Source organism: Brassica napus, chromosome A2 (assembly GCF_020379485.1).
Source record: "Brassica napus cultivar Da-Ae chromosome A2, Da-Ae, whole genome shotgun sequence".
NCBI lineage: Eukaryota > Viridiplantae > Streptophyta > Magnoliopsida > Brassicales > Brassicaceae > Brassica > Brassica napus.
In genome coordinates, this window is record NC_063435.1 from 22,918,676 (window position 1) to 22,939,949 (window position 21,274).

Consider the following 21,274-nt stretch of genomic DNA (forward strand, 5'->3'; position numbering starts at 1 on the left):
CATGCAAAATGAGTACAATATTCCCGCGCGAAGTGTATACCGACTATCAGGATGAAATATTTTTGATCAATTAGCAATCAGTCAAATGTGTACGCGCTTGATGAAACCGAGGCGCGAACTATCTTTTTCTATCACTTCTCTTTACACACCATCCATTTTTTCTTAGAGGTCTCACACAGAGGCTAAAGCAGTAAGTCACACAAGTTTAGGAAGGTAGGATCTTTTAGACGATCATCAAAATGGATAAACTTGAAGTTAATTAGCAAAATATAAATTCCCTTGGTACACAAGTAACACAACAATAAAGTTATTAGAGCTTAATAATATCTACACGCCAACGAAGAAGGAGAAGATGAGTCTTGTTGCTGCTACTGGGAGTTCTGGGGAGAGAGAGTCTTTCAAAGCCCATTAATCTACAAACGTTTAGGCCCAACACTTCCACCACCTCAACAATTAAAAAAACAATAATTAATTTTATATTCAACTTTCACATTTCAGATTATCGACGCCACTGATTTGCCGGAGAAGACAGATGGCGAGATCGTGCTCAATATGGTCACCTGTTTTGATCTCACTTTCTTCGATGACCGGAGAATCAGCTAAAGTTGCCCGGCGACGGGTGATTTTAGCCACAAGTGTAGATTCTCCTCAGGTTCGTACATCTTCTCCAATAATAGATCGAATTAGGTTTTCAATTTTGTTTCTGGAGAAAGATGTGTGCTCTCTATGTGAATGAATCCGAGGCTGTTGAGCAATTAGGGATTGTTTGATCAGGGAGGGACGATGATGGTTCCCAAAAACTCGTCCGGTTATCTCAGTGGCAGATCTTTAGAAAAACAAAATTAACCGGGATATGAGATAACCGGGACATGAAAATTTTAAACTAATTATTTAATAAAGTAGTGATCCATTTCATCATGAACTATGTCCGCCACTGTGGATGAATCTTTTTAACACTTCAACATCAGATGTATTAGCGTTCTTAGTTTGTGCAGAGGTCTCAAGAATCTTTTGCTAATTTTGGTAGCCTTTACTTGAAGCAAACATTAAGGAACCGCAGAAGCTTCAAGTTCTTGATTCCAAAGATGTTTCGAGGAGAAACACGTTGCTGTATCTAACGGCTGGAGTTCTTGGTGGGGTTAACTTGCTCCATGGTGAAGCAGCAGAAGCTCGAGTAGGGAGAAAGGAGAACAGGAGAAAAGCTCTAGAGAAGCTGAGAGGGAAAGCGAAAGAGTCTGAGCCCAAGTCAGGAGATGAGAAGAAGAAAGAGTTAGACACTGAAATATTTCCTCTTCTTCCTCCACCTCTCCAACCACAAGCCCTTGGACCTCTTGTTGAAGCAAACTTGTTGCCATAAAAGCTTTCTCTTGTTACTTTACACAATGTGAGAATCAAAGTAGATTCCATTTCATCATCATCATCATCCAACGAAATGACACAACATAATGGTCTGTCATTCTGTGTTAGGTCTTCTATTACAAATCAAAAAGTGAAGAAATATGTAACCAAGAAAGACTTGAAAATCCGAATGTTCTCTAAATGCCGCGTATAATAACTATCGGGCCAAATCATGGATTTTTCTGCTAGCATATAATAACTAAACATTAGCCCATTATACCAAGGTGTCGGATTTGGAGGCCAATATGGCCTTTTTTATATTTCAAAACATTAAGACTACAGAACTTTGATGCATTTTAAAAATCCAATACCAAATCATGCCTTATGTACAGTAGTATACTATGTCTGTGGCAAGTCTCAACGTCCGGACCACTTTAGCATGAACACATTAGGGATATCCGGAGAAGTCCAACTATTTGTGATATGCTCCATTCTAGTCGAATGATCGTTTTTATTATTTGATTCGATCCGAAACTTTTAAGAAATCCGGATATCTGAAAGTCTTCTAAATATTTATGAACTAGGTGATACATGCGCCCTGCGCGGAGTGAGTGATCTAAAATTAATTTTCATATACTAAATCTATAAATTGTGCATGTATATAATTTGTAAACTTGTTTTCTTTTGATTTTAAAGATTGTTTAAGTGGTTATCTGTAAATTATAAACATTTGAAGGTAACAAAGATATAATAGTGTGCAATAACTTATATTAATTTATTATAAATTTAAGACAAAACATAAAATAAGAAAAAGAATTATTACGATCATAATAAATTATGATTAAAATATTATAAAAAACATAAGCAAAGAAAAGTAAAAGTACTAACGATCCCAAATTATAAAGAAATAAATTAAAATCTGAAAAAACCAAAATGCCGTAAGAAGGATCTTCAAAACTCCTTATTTGCAATTCTATACCAAGAAGAAACTGAAAATTAGTTTAGCAAACTAAACATAACTACTAACCAAATTCACAAAATAAACTCATGGGATATACCTTTTTTTGAACTCATTGATTTTTGGAACATCTTTGAGTTCAAAAATGATTTTGAAAAACCCATCGATGTTGGTGACATGCTTCAGACGACATTAAAAAAGAAAAAAGTTCAGCAATATATGAAAGGAATATCAATTCCATAAATTTGTTTATTCTCAATTAGTACAATATATTACCTAGTTTGTTTGAAAGTTCTTTGTTTCTGAGATTTTTTTTGGTTGAAAAAGAGGTAGCTATGAGTTTAATATGAGTCGATGTTTTATATGTAGCCATATATTTATAGTATTAGACAAATAAAACTACACGGAATAAGTAAATGGAAAGTGTATAAGGTGATTGAGAAATTAATCATTTGTTACCGTATCAGGCATATACGAAGATTTAAGTTTCCTATAAATTTGAATTTCAGTCAATTAAATTCAATCTTGTGACTGTAATATGTATTCAAGCTTTTGAAAATAAATCATATATGCGGATATTAAATAGAGTGAACATATAAGGAAAAATCATATTTAAAATAACAGAAGTTGTTTCCAAAAATTAATCAGGAATATGAATACAAATCAGACATTATTTTGATTGGTTTGTGAGCATAAATGGGATTGATCACGCATATTAACTACACGCAATCTCGCTTTTAGAAATCGGTAAGTACTATATTTTCGAACATAATATGGGGAAAAATATTCAATATGATATTTGACCAAATAGTAAGTGTATCAGTTTTCATATTTGAAATTATACGATATCCCATTTAGAACGTAGGTTTTATGGCGTCATGATACACTAAAAATGAATCTTTGCTACTGTCAAGTTAACAGTGGTAATTATAGTATTTGAGATTCAATCCAGAGGACCAGTTTACTCTTTACTCTTATGAGTTCAATGTCAAGCTGAGAAACAAGTGGGTTTTGAGAATTAATTGCGACAAAAGTAACAAGAATGCCTAGGTAATTTGAATTCAATTTAAATGAAGCTGGCTTAGGGTCAATAATCGGATGTTACTTGCAGAACTGAACAACTATTCAAGTGCGATGAAATGCGATCTAGAACTCAGATCACTCAGCTGGAACAACTCACTATCGTGATCTTGATCCCTATGCGAGTCGGTCTTGAATCCTAAGCTCTCGCTTGGAACAAGACGCGAAAGCAAGCTTTAGATGCGAGATCTGATTAGTTCACTTAATACCCTAATATCTACTCTCGCTGATTAGGGATACTAAGCTCATTCAATATATGTCGACTTATCTCCTAACGGTTAGCTAGAGGATTAAATCATAGATCCGACATTAAGTGATCAGTTCAATGCAGGCAGTAAGATCAATATGAATGAAGATAGTTGAGATCACTTATTTGTGTTCAGTTCATGCGGCTAACACCCTACAACCCTAAGCAAGCTTTGCCTACTACTCAATCATTAAGCAGGATGACACAAACAAGATTTCTGAATAATACTGCATATAGAATAAGTAAAAAGACAAAGGGTTCAGGGAAATCTTCTCGTGAGAATGAGAGATGGAGCCTTCTCCCTTACAAGTTGCGTAGAATCCAAAAAACAATTTAGGTTTCCTTGTAAAAACTAATGTAATCTTAAGAAAACGATAGCCTCCCCTTTTTATAGGGGGGCGCTGGTGATAGGGGAATAAGAGAAAGAGAAAGTCGAAAACTAGGGCAAACTCCAGAATAGGAAGTTTCCTTAACGATCGGGAACAGTCTAATGCTTGATCTCTTCTGGAGCAACCCTTGGGTTGTTCTAAATGACTGTTCCATGTTGAATCCTTCAAAACAGCATCTGACTTCCTGAAACTCTCTCCTTTACTCTTTCACCTGTTCCCAACCTGGAATGATGTAAATTAAACACGAATTAGGACTGAAAATGAGCTCAAAGTGCACATGTATTGGTATTAAAAACACCACATATCAATTCCCCCAGACTTAGATCCTTGTTTGTCCTCGAACAAGACCAAGCCTCAAGAGCAGGGAGAAAGGTTTGAAGGAGCGGGAACTCGCTTTGTCTAAATAACCATGCCCTTACCACACATCTCTGAACCATACAAGCTGTAGAATCAGATCGCACACCCTTACCAGAACACCCCACGATTGCTGTTCGAAGATCAGCTCCGTACTCTATATCTCATACCTGAAAAGGTTGCACTATCGAGACAAAACTCCCTTAAGGATCATTTAAGAACAGCGTGAGCTTCTCATTACAAGCACTATTCAGGGTAGACGGGTTGATAAGGAATAGGCTGTTTTACGGTGGAGTTGAGTGTTTGGTGGTTACCGTGTTTGAGTGCATGCAGGATATCGCGCAAAATAGCAAGAGAGGACGGATCTGTTGAAGCCCACAACCCTTACTCATCTCTGCCTCACGGATTAGGTTGTTCTACAATGTGGATCAATCGTGCCACTGTTCTCCAGCTCTTGACTTCTTTTCATTCCTCCAAAATCTGCACCCACTTCTTGCTCACCCTTTTCCAGCAGCATGCATCTCGAATCTTCCCTCTCCATCATAAATAAATTAAAGCATTTTTTTTTTTTTTTTTTTTTTTTTTGAATAGAGATGGAGAGAGTTATCGGGACGAATGATTTGCAGCCGCTGGGGGTTTATCCTCTGTTTCTCACGGGGTGCCATTGTTCCATGCGCTTTCGACTGTTCCTCTCTTTAAGGATTGATCTTGTCGACTGTTCTCATGCGCTTTTGACTGTTCCTTTCTTTTGGGATTGATCTCGTCGACTGCTCTGAGTGTCAGGCGTTAACGAGTAAGGGGTTGTGTCAATCCTATCCTCTCCGGCCTTTTTGCACATATCTGCACATATGACTTTGAAAAACAGAGTGCATGAGGGTGAAAATAAAGGCTTAGGTAGAAGGTTGGAACTAGCTAAAAATGAGCTAGCCGCTCAGGATCAGCAAGATTGGTAAAAAGAATAAGAAGTCCTGAGCGTTGGTCTCGTTTCCCTGATCTAGTGCCCATAACAAGAAGAATTTCAGTCAAGATTAGGTTCAAGTTAGGAGGAGTTGAGTCTACCCAGTGTAACCTGATCGGATGAGAGCTTCTGGAGAGTCAAATGAGATGGGTCGAAGGGTGTTCCAGGTCCAAGTATGGGCTCTTTCATCACTGCTAAGGTCACTGGATAAGAATGTTAGAGCACGAGGTGGTTAAAAGAATATATCACAAGGTCCTCATTCCCACAAGAGTTTTAACTGACTCGATCCTAAACTGACTCGATAAAACATCCAAATGACGCAAGGACTGACTCAAAAACAAAGAAATAGAGTTTCAGCACACAGTGCTTCCCCCAGACTTAATCGACACCATCCCTGGTGGAAATGAAACTGAGGTCAGCCAAAAAGCAACACAGCATAAAACATTAAAAATAAAAATAACAAGTTCAGATGGATAGAACAATGGATAGAGGATAGTCCTTGCGGACTCAGTCGGACTCGCCGCTCTCGGCTGGGTCAAGGGATCGCCTGTTGCGCGAGCGATGAACCTCTTCTGAAGAAGGACCAGTTCCCATGGGTTCCTTGCCGGGACGGTGAGATCTTGGTGGGCGATCTGTCGTGGACTGGCGCTGGTCGCTCCCTCCAATGCATCCCCCAGTGATGAGGTGGAGTATCCTCCGCATGAGGCTGTTGTTCTTTCGCTGCGAGTCCACCATCCAGCGTCTGTAAGCGTGATCATCGGTTACATCAGCGAGCTCTCCGAGGTCGTACGATGGGTCGGCTTCAGGGGTGACGTCCTCAACATCATCCATGTTTTCATCAGGGACCGCAGCACGTGGATCAGTGCAAAGGAGCTCGGGGGGAGGAAGAAACCGTATGTTCTCAAACACACTGAACCTGGTGATCTCGGGGTGAGGCAGTTTGGTGAATAGTTGAGTACCGGCTTTATCGAAAAAGCTGTAGGTCTCTTCATCTCGCATGATGTGGCACGCCATTAGGTACCTGATGTCGAGGTACTGGACCTCCTTGTTGACGCTGTATTTGGTGAGATCAATGCCGAAATGCTTGAAAAGCGGTGTGAGCAGGCTGCCGCTCCTGTCTTTCTTCTTCGAGCCGTGCATAAGGCACTGTCGCCGCTCGCATATCATGGTGATGAAGTTGAAACCGGGATTCGTCTTAACCCTTTGAATGGGAATTCCGGAACCAGAGGCGCGAATTTCATCCTCAATACCAGTGTACAGGGTTTGCAGCTCCCCGTTGGTGACCTTCGATGTCAGTTCCTTGGCGAACAGGAGGTTCGAGATGATCTTCGCGATGACACGAAGCGCGGGGTTCCGAATCTGCGACTGGTAGACCTTCCCTGCTGTGAAGTTCCCATTTGCAATGCAGTCCCAAAAGGCGTTAGAGGGAGAGAACTTTTTCGCCACCGCTACCCCCTTCGGTTCAGCGGCCATCTCATAGATTTCATTGAGCTTGTCGAGGGACAAGCGACAGTACTCTCCATCCGCCATGAAAGAGAACGAGCAGTTGGCGTAGGAGGGTGCGTCGGAATCCTCGTAGGTGATCGTGGCCGTGGCGAGCATCTGGCGAACAAGGTCTGGATAGAGCTCGTGCGATGTGTAGCACAGAGGAGCAATCCCGATGGCGTGCAGCGTTTCGAATACATCCTCGTCGATCCCAAGATCAGCCAAAGTTTCTGTGTGGCAGAAACGAGTGGGTAGCATGTCAACACGGAGGAGGGCGTTGTAACGAGCTGCTGTCCCCTTATCCCACCCCTCGCAATTGAAGTCCAGGAGCAATGGGCTGTCGAGATCAATCAGTTCACCCTCTTGCTCGCGGGGCCATGGGTAGGAGGCGGACGTTTGTTGCTGCACTTGCGGGGGTGGCGTGCTGCACGTGGCTCTCGTTCGCTTGGCGGATTGCTTAGTTCTTGCCATCGAGGTTGTTGCGATTTGGTTGGGATTGTCGGGTCTCTTACCTGTGGAAACTGGTGAAGTGATCTGCAAAAACAGAGAGAACTCGAGATTCCAAACGAATGAGAAGCAAAACCACTTAAAACGGTTGAGAATCAAATATTTGGTGGTTTGTTTAGAGGAAATCGCAAGTGGGGGATCAGTGTACGGCGGACTGAAAGGGAAAGTGAAGGGTGAAGCCTTAAATAGGCAAAACCCTAACTGTCCCGAAATTATCCTCTTTATATTTTTTTTTTTTTTATTTTTTTTTTTTTTTTTTTGGTCGGAACACTTACCTGGAACAGTCGATGGGTTGTTCTAGCAGAAGAACAGTCCGCTGGTTGTTCTGAGTGAAGAGTCCGATTTTCTTTTTCTGCAAAATAAATTAGAAAAGGAAAAGAACAGACTATGTAGACAATGTATGTACTGACCAGTGGGTTGCCTCCCACCAAGCGCTTGTTTAAAGTCATTAGCTCGACTTGGATCAATCGATCAGGCTGATGGGGGCTCGCTTAGGGGAATCTCTTCTCCCTCTGCGATAGTGGAGTCAGCAAGGTAGTGCTTGACGCGCTGTCCATTCACTACAAACTCGTCCCCTTTTCTGTCTAATAGCACAACTGCTCCGTAGGGTCGAACTTCCTTAACAGTGAAAGGCCCGGACCATCTAGACTTCAACTTCCCTGGGAACAGTCTCAGCCTTGAATTGAAAAGCAAGACCTTATCGTTGGGTTCGAATTGTCTGGCAATGATCCTCTTGTCATGGTAGGCCTTGGTTTTCTCTTTGTAGATTTTGGAGCTTTCATAGGCGAGGTGCCTTATCTCCTCCAGTTCATGAATCTGGATCATGCGTCTCTCGGTCGCTGGCTTGATGTCAAAATTCAGTAGCTTGACTGCCCATGCGGCCTTGTATTCAAGCTCGACGGGGAGGTGACATGCTTTACCATACACAAGGTGGTAGGGGGTCGTTCCTAGCGGCGTCTTGTAGGCTGTTCTGTAGGCCCATAGCGCATCGTCCAGCTTAAGCGACCAGTCCTTTCGTGAAGTGTTGACAGTTTTCTGCAGGATGCTTTTGATTTCCCTGTTGGACACCTCAACTTGTCCGCTCGTCTGTGGATGGTAAGCGGTTGCCACTTTGTGGTTCACTCCATTCTTCCTTAAAAGGCCCTGAAATGCCTTGTTGATGAAGTGTGTTCCACCATCGCTGATTACGACCCTAGGCACTCCGAACCTTGGGAATATGATTGAGCTGAACATCTTAGTCGCCACTTTTGCATCGTTCGTAGGGCTTGCTACTGCTTCTACCCACTTAGACACGTAGTCAACGGCGACAAGGATGTACTCGTTCTTGAAGGACGCAGGGAATGGTCCCATGAAATCGACTCCCCAACAGTCGAATACCTCAACCTCTAGAATGTAATTCTGAGGCATCTCATTCCTTTTGCTGATGTTCCCAAGTCGCTGGCATGCATCGCATCTGGCTACGTAGGCTTGAGCATCCCTGAACATAGTCGGCCACCAGAATCCTGCTTGGAGGACTTTAGAAACCGTTTTGAATGCAGCAAAATGACCTGCGTAAGATGAACCATGGCAGTGGTGCAGAATTCCTGGGATATCTGCCTCTGGAACACACCTTCTGAACAAACCATCCTTGCCTTGTCTGTACAAGAACGGTTCATCCCAAACATAACGCCTAGCTTCTCTCAGGAATTTCCTCTTATCGTTTCCTGTGAACTTAAGTGGTGGCTTTTCAGCAGCTAGATAGTTAGCAATCTCAGCAAACCATGGGAGGTGAGGATATTGCTTTTGGATCAAGGCGACAGGATGTCTCGAGATATGAGAACAATCGGGCGCCTTCCTCGGAGGTTGTTTCGCGATGCTGGAGCAGTCTGATGCGGTTCTTATAGATTGTTCCGCGTAACACAGACCAATCGCGTTGACGTGTTCAACTGGGTGTTCCTCATCAAGAGTTGTGTCGTCCTCAATCTTCATTCTGGATAGATGGTCAGCGACCCCATTCTCGACACCTCTCTTGTCTTTTATCTCTAGATCAAATTCTTGGAGAAGAAGAATCCACCTTAACAACCTCGGTTTCGCATCTTTCTTGGTGAGCAGGTACTTAAGAGCAGCATGGTCTGTGTGCACAATCACTTTAGATCCCACTAGGTAGGACCTAAATTTTTCGAAAGCAAAAACAATAGCCAGAAGCTCTTTCTCAGTTGTAGCGTATCTGCACTGAGCTTCATCCATAGTTTTGCTAGCGTAATAGATCACATGAAGTTTCTTGTCCTTACGCTGCCCAAGTACTGCTCCAACTGCGAAATCGCTTGCATCAGTCATGATTTCAAAGGGTAGGTCCCAGTCTGGTGGCTGCACAACGGGTGCGCTGACTAGAGCTCCCTTGATGGTGTGGAAAGCAGCTAGACACTCACTGTCGAAATCAAATTTGATCTCCTTACAGAGCAGTCTGGTGAGTGGTCTTGCTATCCTCGAGAAATCCTGGATAAACCGTCGGTAAAACCCAGCGTGACCCAAGAAACTCCTGATGGCCTTCACGTTTGCTGGTGGTTGCAAACTCATCATCACTTCGATCTTTGCTTTATCCACCTCAATTCCTTTCTCGGAGATCTTGTGCCCTAGAACAATCCCGTCTGTGACCATGAAGTGGCATTTCTCCCAGTTGAGTACGAGGTGTTTCTCCTCACACCTTTTAAGAACCCTGCACAAGTTTGACAAACAGACATTAAAGGAGCTTCCATAGACGCTGAAATCGTCCATGAAAACTTCCATAATGTCTTCAATCAGGTCAGTAAAGATCGACATCATGCAGCGCTGGAACGTTGCTGGCGCATTGCACAAGCCGAATGGCATTCTCCTGTAAGCGTACGTTCCGTAGGGACATGTGAACGTCGTCTTCTCCTGATCGTCTGGATGGATGGGAATCTGAAAGAAACCTGAATAACCATCTAAAAAGCAGTAATATGGGTGGTTAGCCAATCTCTCAAGCATTTGATCAATAAAAGGGAGTGGGAAGTGATCCTTTCTAGTTGCTGCATTTAATTTCCTGAAATCTATGCACATGCGATGTCCTGTGACTGTCCTAGTAGGGATCAATTCATTCTTTTCATTTGTGATAACAGTGATCCCACCTTTCTTAGGTACAACATGAACAGGACTGACCCATTTACTATCAGAAATCGCATAGATCACACCTGCTTCAAGAAGTTTCATTATCTCTTTCTTAACGACATCTTTTAGATTCGGGTTTAACCTCCTCTGATGTTCAACAGAAGTCATTGATTCATCTTCCAAGTGGATTCTATGCATGCATAAATCAGGCGAAATACCAGGGATGTCAGCTAGCGAATATCCTAATGCCTTACGATATTTTCTAAGCTCGCATAAAAGCAATGCAGTTTCCACATTATTCAGCTCAGCATTCACAATGACAGGATATGTGGAATTCGGACCTAAGAAAGCGTACCTGAGCCCTTTGGGAAGGGGTTTTAGCTCAACTTTGGGAGCCTTGAGCTCGCTCCAGGGATCCTCTGGTTGGTCCGGTTTAGGGGTCGCTCCAGATGGAGTGGTCTCGCGCCTGTTGATATCCTCCCCCAGACTTAGACTTGCTACCATTCTCCCCATACTCCTTGCGGAGTCAAGCATCTTGGCATATCCATCTGCATCAATGTTCACCATACTCTGCTCGGCTTCAGCACGCACCAGTGCAAGTTCCAGTGGGTCTTCGGTAAGAATCTCCTCGATCATTCCTTCTTGTGGTTGGAGCGGATCAACCCCTTCATTGACCTCAAAGGTTTGTCCATCCAACATCGGCTTCTTTAGCAACTCATCCATTTCGAATTGCATAACTATGTCCCCAAGATTCAGATCAATCTTTCCCTGTCGCACATCAATGATAGCTCCGACAGTACATAAGAATGGTCTTCCCAAGATGAGGGGGTCCTTAGACTCTTCTTCCAATTCCAGAACAACGAAGTCTGCTGGAACAGTGGTGTTCCCTACTTTCACTTGGAGATCCTCTAGAATACCAACAGGAGATTTGACTGATCTGTCTGCGAAAACCAAGGACATCTTAGTTGGTTTGAAGTGCGTGTATCCGAGTCGTAAAGCGACAGAGTAGGGCATTAGATTCACGCTAGACCCAAGATCCACCAAGGAGCAGGCGAAAACTGTCTTCCCAATCTGAATAGAGAGGACAAATTTGCCGGGATCTCCTCGTTTTTTTATTTGCCTGTTCTGAAGCACTGCGCTGCATTCCTTGGAAACTGTCATGAACTCGCTCTCGTCTGATATTTTCCCTGAGATCAACCCCTTCATAAAGCTACGCATGGAGGGCATCATCTGAATCGCATCCATCAGGGGAAGTCGGACGGTTAGATCTTCCAGCATCTTCCTGCATTTTATTTCCTCCTTGTCCTTACGAGTGACCTTCGCTGGAACAGGGTAAGGGACTTTTGGAATGTATTCGCGAGGAGGAACAGCCTCTGGAATCGGGCGCACTGCTTCAGCCGGTTGTTCTGAGCGTGGCGAGGCTGTTTCGACTACCGGCTCTGTATTCCCCTCATCTGCTTGGTCGGCTAGCGGTTGCTCTGACTCTTTCTGCTTGCCTTTCTCAGCCGCGGTGAACCTTCTCCTTTCTGGCTCGGAAAGTTGCTTCCCGCTTCTTAGCTGAACCGCATTGCACTCCTTGGGGTTTTTGTCTGTTTTACCAGGTAGAGTACCTTGCTGTCTCTTGACACTCTCGGCAGTCTGAGCTATCTGAATGTCCATCTGTCTCATATGGCTTGCGACATTATCATATTTGGTGCTCAGGTCTCCGAACATATGGTTCATCCTAGTATTGATCTCAGTGGTGACCTGGTTCAGCGCTTTCCCTTGGAGCTGTTGTCCTTGGAGGAGTTGCTGCAGCATGGTTTTAGTTTCATCTTGCGGAACAGCGACAGGGGTGGAGGTAGCGACTTGAGTGTTCTGGTGGTTCTGTATTTGAGGCTGATTGCTCTGCGGTTGGCTTAGAACATATGTTCGGGGCTGATAGTTCTTCTGATATCCCGAATACTGGCCCTGGTTGTTCTGCGCCGGATCAACTTGTTTGTCCTGCTTAGGCCAGAAGAGTTGTGGATTGTTCCTTACGTTAGGGTTTGGGTGATAATTCTTCAGCTGCCACCCTTGTCCATTTACGTAACTCACTTCCTGCTGATCGTCTCCTGCCTGCTCAGCTTCAAACGCCTTATCCCCCGCATTTTTCTCAGGAGTTGCTTCTTCCATTATGAAAACCTGGCTCTGGTTTCCTTTCAGCAGTTGGTCCATCTTCGCCGCTATATCGTCTATGCTGTTCACACTTTTAGAGCGATCATGCTCTTTGTTCTTGTTGAGTGAACTAGAAGCCATGTTCTCAATCAGCGCGAATGCACCAGGAGTGGTCTGAGTCATGAAATCTCCGTTACTAGAGGAATCAAGGGTGTTCCGGTACTCATAGCTCACTCCATCGTAGAACACCTCCAATATGTAATCGTCATCAAACCCGTGGTGTGGACATTCCCTCTGGTACTCTTTATACCTCTCCCAAGCTTCATAAAAGGGTTCATCAGATTTCTGCTTGAAGTTGGAGATTCTATGCCTTAGAGCCGCGGTTTTGGATTTTGTGTAGAAGTGGCTCAGGAATGCTGATCGAACCTGGTCCCATGAGGTTAGAGAACCGGTTGGGAGAGATTGCAGCCAACGTGCGGCTTTCCCTTCGAGAGAAAATGGGAACAGCGTGCACTTGACGTAATCCGGTGGCACTCCATTTGAGCGAGAGAAATTGCAGATCCTCTCAAAGGCCTCTATGTGGTCCATTGGTATGTCTGAAGTGAGGCCACTGAATGTGCTCTTCTGTACCAGACCAATCAGAGCAGGTTTGATCTCATAATCCTGTCGAGTACAGGGTGGAGGGTTGATGGGAGAGCGGTTAGTAGCAAAATTCCTCGGAAGGTTTCGCTCCCCAATAAGAGCACCACGCTCCTCTCGCGCAGCGTTCTCGGCTGCTTGCTCTTGTGCAGCTTGTTGCTGATTCTGGATGGTTTGCTGCATCTGCTGCATCTGCTGTTGCTGATTCTGCATTTGTTGTTGAATGAGTGCCAATGCAGCAGTGAGGTCATCCATATTGCCATGATCACCCATGTTGGTGTCGGTTGTTCTTGGCTGTTGACGGTTCTGTCTTTCTAATCTTGCGAGTTCTTCGTTAGTCAGCTGATGTAGTGGTCCTTGTGCGTTGCTCCGAGTATGTCTACTGGTCATGCACTTGGATCATCTGTTCCAACAAAGAAGTAAAGCAAGTTAGATATCTCAGGCTAAATATTAAACCGAAAAATAAAGGTAAAAGCTTAGTCCCCGTCGCAACGGCGCCAAAACTTGATACACTAAAAATGAATCCTTGCTACTGTCAAGTTAACAGTGGTAATTATAGTATTTGAGATTCAATCCAGAGGACCAGTTTACTCTTTACTCTTATGAGTTCAATGTCAAGCTGAGAAACAAGTGGGTTTTGAGAATTAATTGCGACAAAAGTAACAAGAATGCCTAGGTAATTTGAATTCAATTTAAATGAAGCTGGCTTAGGGTCAATAATCGGATGTTACTTGCAGAACTGAACAACTATTCAAGTGCGATGAAATGCGATCTAGAACTCAGATCACTCAGCTGGAACAACTCACTATCGTGATCTTGATCCCTATGCGAGTCGGTCTTGAATCCTAAGCTCTCGCTTGGAACAAGACGCGAAAGCAAGCTTTAGATGCGAGATCTGATTAGTTCACTTAATACCCTAATATCTACTCTCGCTGATTAGGGATACTAAGCTCATTCAATATATGTCGACTTATCTCCTAACGGTTAGCTAGAGGATTAAATCATAGATCCGACATTAAGTGATCAGTTCAATGCAGGCAGTAAGATCAATATGAATGAAGATAGTTGAGATCACTTATTTGTGTTCAGTTCATGCGGCTAACACCCTACAACCCTAAGCAAGCTTTGCCTACTACTCAATCATTAAGCAGGATGACACAAACAAGATTTCTGAATAATACTGCATATAAAATAAGTAAAAAGACAAAGGGTTCAGGGAAATCTTCTCGTGAGAATGAGAGATGGAGCCTTCTCCCTTACAAGTTGCGTAGAATCCAAAAAACAATTTAGGTTTCCTTGTAAAAACTAATGTAATCTTAAGAAAACGATAGCCTCCCCTTTTTATAGGGGGGCGCTGGTGATAGGGGAATAAGAGAAAGAGAAAGTCGAAAACTAGGGCAAACTCCAGAATAGGAAGTTTCCTTAACGATCGGGAACAGTCTAATGCTTGATCTCTTCTCGAGCAACCCTTGGGTTGTTCTAAATGACTGTTCCATGTTGAATCCTTCAAAACAGCATCTGACTTCCTGAAACTCTCTCCTTTACTCTTTCACCTGTTCCCAACCTGGAATGATGTAAATTAAACACGAATTAGGACTGAAAATGAGCTCAAAGTGCACATGTATTGGTATTAAAAACACCACATATCACGTCACTTTAGATATTTCAAATCCAAGGCAAAATGAAACATAACTATAATAAAGCCAAACCATATACCAATTGAAATCGGTTTAGTGTCAAACATTAGAATATCAATACTCAAATAAAGATTATGAATTGATTAGAATATTAATTCCCATCAATTTTGCCATGTTTTCAAATAATTATTTTATTCACGTTTCGTTATATAAGAAACAAATATTATGATTATATTCTGTTATTCAATCAATCATGACTCAACTAATAATCAATCAAATATTTCAACTCCACAAAACAATAAAAAAAAGAATAGGGTGAATACAATGATATTATGACTATTATTGAAAAGAAATGTGACGTTGACAAAAATGTTGCCTTTTACAAAAGAGTTAATATTGCATTATAATTAACGTTGACAAAAATGTTCATAAAACGTTTGATTATAATACGTGTTCCTAAAATAAGCATAAAATTGTTCATAAAATTATTCTCGTTTCATTATAAAGAAATTTGATATTAGTTTAAAAATGTTCATAAAATGTTGCATAAAAAGGTTTATAAAATGTTGATTCGGTTTCAAAAATATTCATAAAATGTTGCATTATAATACGATTTGATATTAGTTTAAAAATGTTCATAAAATGTTGCATTATAATTAACGTAAACAAAAATGTTCATAAAACGATTTGATAGATGTCGAACTTATTTTGTTGCTTTTTACAAAAGAGTTAATATTCTGCCTGTCATAAATTCCCGTTTTTTTTTCAAATCGGATTGTAATCATATAGTATAATGTATATGACCAATGGCATTTGTTTGTAATTATTCTAGTTCACAAAGGATTTGTTTAAAAAGTTAGTGAGAGTGCATGAGGTGATGACACATAGAAAATGACACTCATGTAATAAACACATGAGGCCAAGGGTTATTTCTATGAATGTTCCTCCTTTAATAAGAAAGGGATTATCCGATTCAGTAATTGACTCGTTAGTATTCGGTAATTATTAATAAAAAAATTATTTATATTAAAATTGAATAACCATATATTATTCTTTGCAACATACCATCAAAATATTTTTCCAAGCTAAAATAAATCAATGTCACTTATCGTAACATCATAGTAAAATAATATGATTAAATTAATAAATTAACATCTTAACGTAAATTATGAAACAAAAATCAAATAATTCAATATTATTGAGTCCAATATAAAACTTATGTAAGCATTTGTGTCAACACAAAAATCATATTGGTATAAAATAGCTCAAAATTGAAAAACTTTAAGACTTCAAGAAAAGACCAAATTTACACTATAAAATATGTAAACTTACAGATCAAAACGAATAACATTTTTATATTTGCTTTGTTCTTAAAATTTATGAATAACTAGATTTTTTGGATTAAATCGAAATGAATAAGATCAATCAAATTTAACGGATAATACATACAGCTCTACATTTTATGGATACCCCAATAAGTAAATACAAATATTATAGTACTTCCTCTGTTCGGTTTTAAATGACGTTTTACAACTTTTCACACAAATTTAGGTAAATATCAGAATACATATTCTAGCCTCTTATCACATTAATTTATCAAATTTACTTCATACGACAGCTCATAATAAGAAGGGTAAAACAAGTCACATTTGGTCAAGTTTTGTCTAAAATTCTGGAAACGACAATTATATAAAAATAAAATAAAGTTTGTAAAACGTCAATTATAAAAGAACAGAAGGAGTAATAAAAATGTAATATGTCATTATTTTTTGTTAGATTTTAATTTAATCTTTATTACTTTTAACACTGGTTTGATTAAGATTCGAAAGACAATCAGTACACAAAGGCAACACGTCAGCTTTTTTACTTCTCAAAATAATACTCCCTCCGTATCACTTTAAGTGATGTTTAAAAAAAAAAAATTTGTTTCAAAATAATTGATGTTTTCACTATTTTAGACAGAATTTAACATTTAATTTTTTTGACCAATTACAAAATACTATATTTTTTCTTATTGGTTATTCTTGTTTCATTTAATCATATTTTTATGTAATCAATGTAAATTGTATAGAAATTTGTAATATCTTAATTCATGTGCAATAATCTTAAAACTCAGTTATATTGATACAGAGGGAGTAATGTTGATTGATATTTTTCAAAGTTTCAAGACACAACATCCACTAGTTACAAACAGATAAATTGCATCAAATTTTAAATTCAGACATAATAATATTCCATGCATTAATGATTTGGCCACTAAAACACTAAAGCTTTTAGTAGTATTTGGTTTCTTGTTGTTTGTATACACACGCATGGCTGCGTTATCCATGAGAAATTAAAGTGGTGAAATGATAGATATGTGAGATGTGAATCTTATGCATGTTATGTAGTTTGGAACGTTGCATCTAAATGTAAGGAGAACGACCCTACAACCGGACCAGTGTTCGTGGTTCCTCCAACATTGCCCATCACCTTTCTCTCTCACTAGCCCCATTAATTAAGACTGTCTATTTTATTCGATTTTTGTTTTTGTATGTGTGGTGCTGCTTTCTCATTTTGTTTCCACTTTATTCAATCCCTTAATTCCAAACAAATATTCAATCCCTTAATTCCAAGCATGTTTCACTCAGTATTACATTACAAGAAAGCATACAACACAACACAGAGAAGAATACATGCAAAGAAATCAATTTATATATTTACTTGATTTGTATTCTTAACCTTCTAAATTACACGTGTAATCTGAACTCTTACAATAACGGCAAGAACAATGGCCAAGCCGTCTATCTTTGATGGTCGACTTTTTGTCGTTTTGTTCATCGAAAGGATATTAGTGTCCTTTCGTTTTTTTACCTTTTGTTATGAAAATAATTTAATTAATCAATTGTTTACGATAAACTTGCTGTTTATAATTACATAAAAATTGGATATATTTACTCCACTAAAACTTCGAAAACAGAGTTTGAGATACTAAAATTAAGAAATCAAATCAATATAAGTATTACATAACAATGAAAGGATTAAAAATTAAAAAATGATTAATTAACAATCCATGAATTACAAAGTAGTTTTATAAATTATGTTATTGAGTTTTGAACTTTCATAATTTACTCAAACATATTCACAGACGTATTAATTTTATATCCATTTAATATTCGGATCACATCGGTTTGTGAAAATCGTCCAGTATCAATATTTATATGCACGATAAAAAACAAATTACAATATTTTGCATCGTGCTAGTCTAATAAAAGAGAAAATAATTAACAAATCATGTCTAGAAGATTTGAGAAAATGGCAAGAACAAAACTTCACATGAATTTAAATACTCATTTAGATTGAAGGCCACTTGAGCATAGCATATAACAAAAATGCCTTTCCAAAACAAGCAAACGTACATTTTATTAAAACCAAACAACCACTTGTATAGTCTTTGTACAAGAAATCCATTTACTGGATTTTACGAGGGCCATACTGTAGTTTGCATACACTCGTCGAGACTCTAATAGTTTTTTTTTTTTTGGGTAAAAGAGACTCTAATAGTTTCTATCTATTAGTAACACATTCTTACATATAAAGTTATAAACTAACTAGTAGATGAGAGGAGATTATAAATAGATTAATAATAAAATGTTGTGAATAAGTACAAAGAAGAACGTAAGAACACATAGAGAAAAAATGTGAATGAAGCAAATACTCATTCTACGATTCTTATATTGATAATGTGAATGCACAATTTACAATTTTTATCATCCGTGTTAGAACATCTCAAAGCCATTGCTATTTTCACTTCTATAATAATATTTAGAGGTAAAATTGCACCAATCCATCTCTATTTCTTCCTCTATAATAGAGATCTATTTTTTTTCTCTATTTATAAAGGAAGAAATAGCATTTCTCTATTTTTTACTCTATATTTTAGAGATTGCTATTTTAAGGGAATACATTGGAGCATATCTCACCTCTATTATAAAGTTTCCCTATTTTAGAAGTAAAAATAGCAAAATACATTAGAGATAGTTATACAGTCTCAAAACTTGATATAATCTTTCTTTCAGAATTTTTTTTCTGTTAGAAAAACGTTTTTTATCAATATACAAATCGATTAAAAATAAACTTTTTATCTAATAAAAATACTTTTCCTAATTTTAAAAGCTAAACCGTATCAACTCGATGACGAGTCAATCTTCCTTGCGTCTACGATGGTCACATTCACCTATGATGACCATATTCATCTACGATGTCCGGTTCAACAAATGTGGTTTTTTTACTAGTACAATTAAATTTCAGTAATTTCTAGAATTAACACAAAGATAAAGATACAAAAATGCTAATTTCAAAGTGGATGCGTAACTGAATTTTTTTTTTTGATAAAAAAAGGTTAAATCCAGATCTATAAAAATACAGAATTAATCCTTGGGTGAAAGGTGCAACTTACGGATGTATCTTCTCTCGGGTATTCAAATGGACAGTAAACATGGACTTATATCCGTGTGGCCACATGTAGAACTAATAATTTCGCACTGGAGAAGAATCGATTTCTAACTTGGATCAACAGGACAACTCCTCCTCTAGTGGAAACCAGTAGACCACCACGATGTGGTTTGAAGTTGTTTAGTTTATTTAGCTTTGAACGGATTAAAAATCTTTTTAGTGATACTACCGATAATATGTGTGGGAATATGATAAACTCAACATTTTGACTGTTGATTAGTTCCACGAAAATGTTGATCTTAGTTAGTGATACAATCGGTATGCGAGTAAAACTGTGGTCCACATTGGTATATTTTGATGCTCGGATCTTGATGTGAGAATTCACACACGTTCTTTCTCATAAAAATTTGAAATATACGTTTAACGAGTTCAGAACTTTTAGATAAAGAAAGATATCGATCGAGGTATGTGACGTAAACGAGAAAAATAAAAAGCTTTAGTTGCAAAAAAGGGTTCATATATAATATATATTAATCAATTATTTTATTTCCAAAAAGGTTTAGTCGCAAGAAATAAAAGAGATACTTTTGTCGTTAAGTGAATTGCTTCGTCGCTTTCGGAAGAAGAATGCATGTTGGTCGATCTTAGATATGCATTCATTGAATTTCCTTCATATCCACTCTCCATTATTCAGTTTTGATTTAGTTTTGGAATATTTGCTTCCTTTTCCAAATAATATTCTGATGCCTAGTTATTTGAACAATATTGTGCAAATATATTAACGTTACTAGTGATCAATCACATACGAAAATCAGAAATACTGAGATTTACACTACCTTGATTGTTTCACATAACATTACACTTGGTATTTTCCAAAAACATGTTCTGCATTATATTTGGGAGAAAGCAAAGAAATAGAGTTGTTTTATGTTTTCTTTTTAAAAAAAAAAAAAATATATATATTAGAAATCAACCCGAGAACCGGAAATTCAAGTTTCGGTTACAAGCTCGAATTGAAAAAAAACTCCCAAGTTAATCTATTACATTCTAATTTCATCCACCCACTAAATCCAGCACGTTTCACTAGTCCGATTTTTGAAATCCTTAAGCTTCCAAGTTTTGTTTAATGCGTATTTGTATGCTCTGATGAGTATAAACTTAAGAGTACTACGCCAACTTTTAAAAGTTTAGATGTTCTTTTTTTTTGTCTCTATCTGTATATATAGTTTAGAGTCATGATATTACTTTTGGGTTCGGATATTTGATCTTTGGATTATAAGGCCGTTAGATATGTGGAGTATTGTCACATTAGGCGTTGGGCCGCTAACGGGCCTAGAATAAAAACGCAATGAGACCGCACGGCCCAAGTTTATAGATAACGGGAGAAGGTAAGGTTGTTACGCCTAACGGCCATAACAACTTGTTCATCGTCTATCTCGAAACAGAGGAGAGAAGGGAGAGAGAACAGAGAGCAGAGTTACATAGATCGAGAGAAGAGAGATAAGGGAGAGAGTACGAGAGCGGAAGGAGAAACTGATTAAGAACAGAGAGATCCAGTAGTGATCACAGCTCTTGCGATCGAGGCGTTTAGTCACTCTCGTAATCTTCTCCGAAGAGTTCTCGGTACATTCTTTTGTAGTACCTGCACATAAACAAGATCAGGTGAGATCTTGAGCTGTTGTATCACCATTGATCAATAGTGAAGTGCATGAGAGTTTTGTTCTCTCCCCAGTCAGTAGGAAACGAAGACTGGGTAAACAATTGCTTGTGTTGTTTGCGTTGATTCGATTAACAGGTTCATCACTAGTTAAGGTCAAGGTTGAATTGATAATCAACTAGGTGAACTGGATCAAGATCGAAATCGAACCTAGTCTGATACCTTAACAAGTGGTATTAGAGCCAGGTTCTCTGGTAAAGAGAACTAGGTTCACGCAGCGGTGAAGCTGTGATTCAAGCGAAGGTTAGTTGCTGTGGGATTTGGTGTGTGTGGGAAGTGTGATTGTTTGC

The 21,274-nt window shown here is 39.2% G+C and overlaps 1 protein-coding gene and 1 non-coding gene across 3 annotated transcripts; both read left to right on the top strand.

The window, feature by feature from the left end:
* Positions 1–435: 435 nt before the first annotated feature.
* On the top strand, positions 436–1,417 carry BNAA02G26950D. Of its 2 annotated transcripts, none has more exons than XM_013828903.3 (2): positions 436–652; positions 1,028–1,417. In XM_013828903.3, exons 1-2 carry the CDS (start codon positions 533–535, stop codon positions 1,355–1,357), a joined length of 450 nt encoding a protein of 149 aa, XP_013684357.1. In that variant the 5' UTR covers positions 436–532; the 3' UTR covers positions 1,358–1,417. The 2 variants fall into 2 exon arrangements, with proteins under 2 accessions (XP_013684357.1, XP_013684366.1); XM_013828912.3 differs by having other exon boundaries at positions 474–652; positions 1,052–1,417.
* Positions 1,418–12,828: 11,411 nt separating this feature from the next.
* On the top strand, positions 12,829–12,935 carry LOC125589472. Its single transcript, XR_007325664.1, has one exon. It is a non-coding gene; the product is annotated as a small nucleolar RNA R71 (small nucleolar RNA).
* The last annotated feature ends 8,339 nt before the right edge of the window (positions 12,936–21,274 follow it).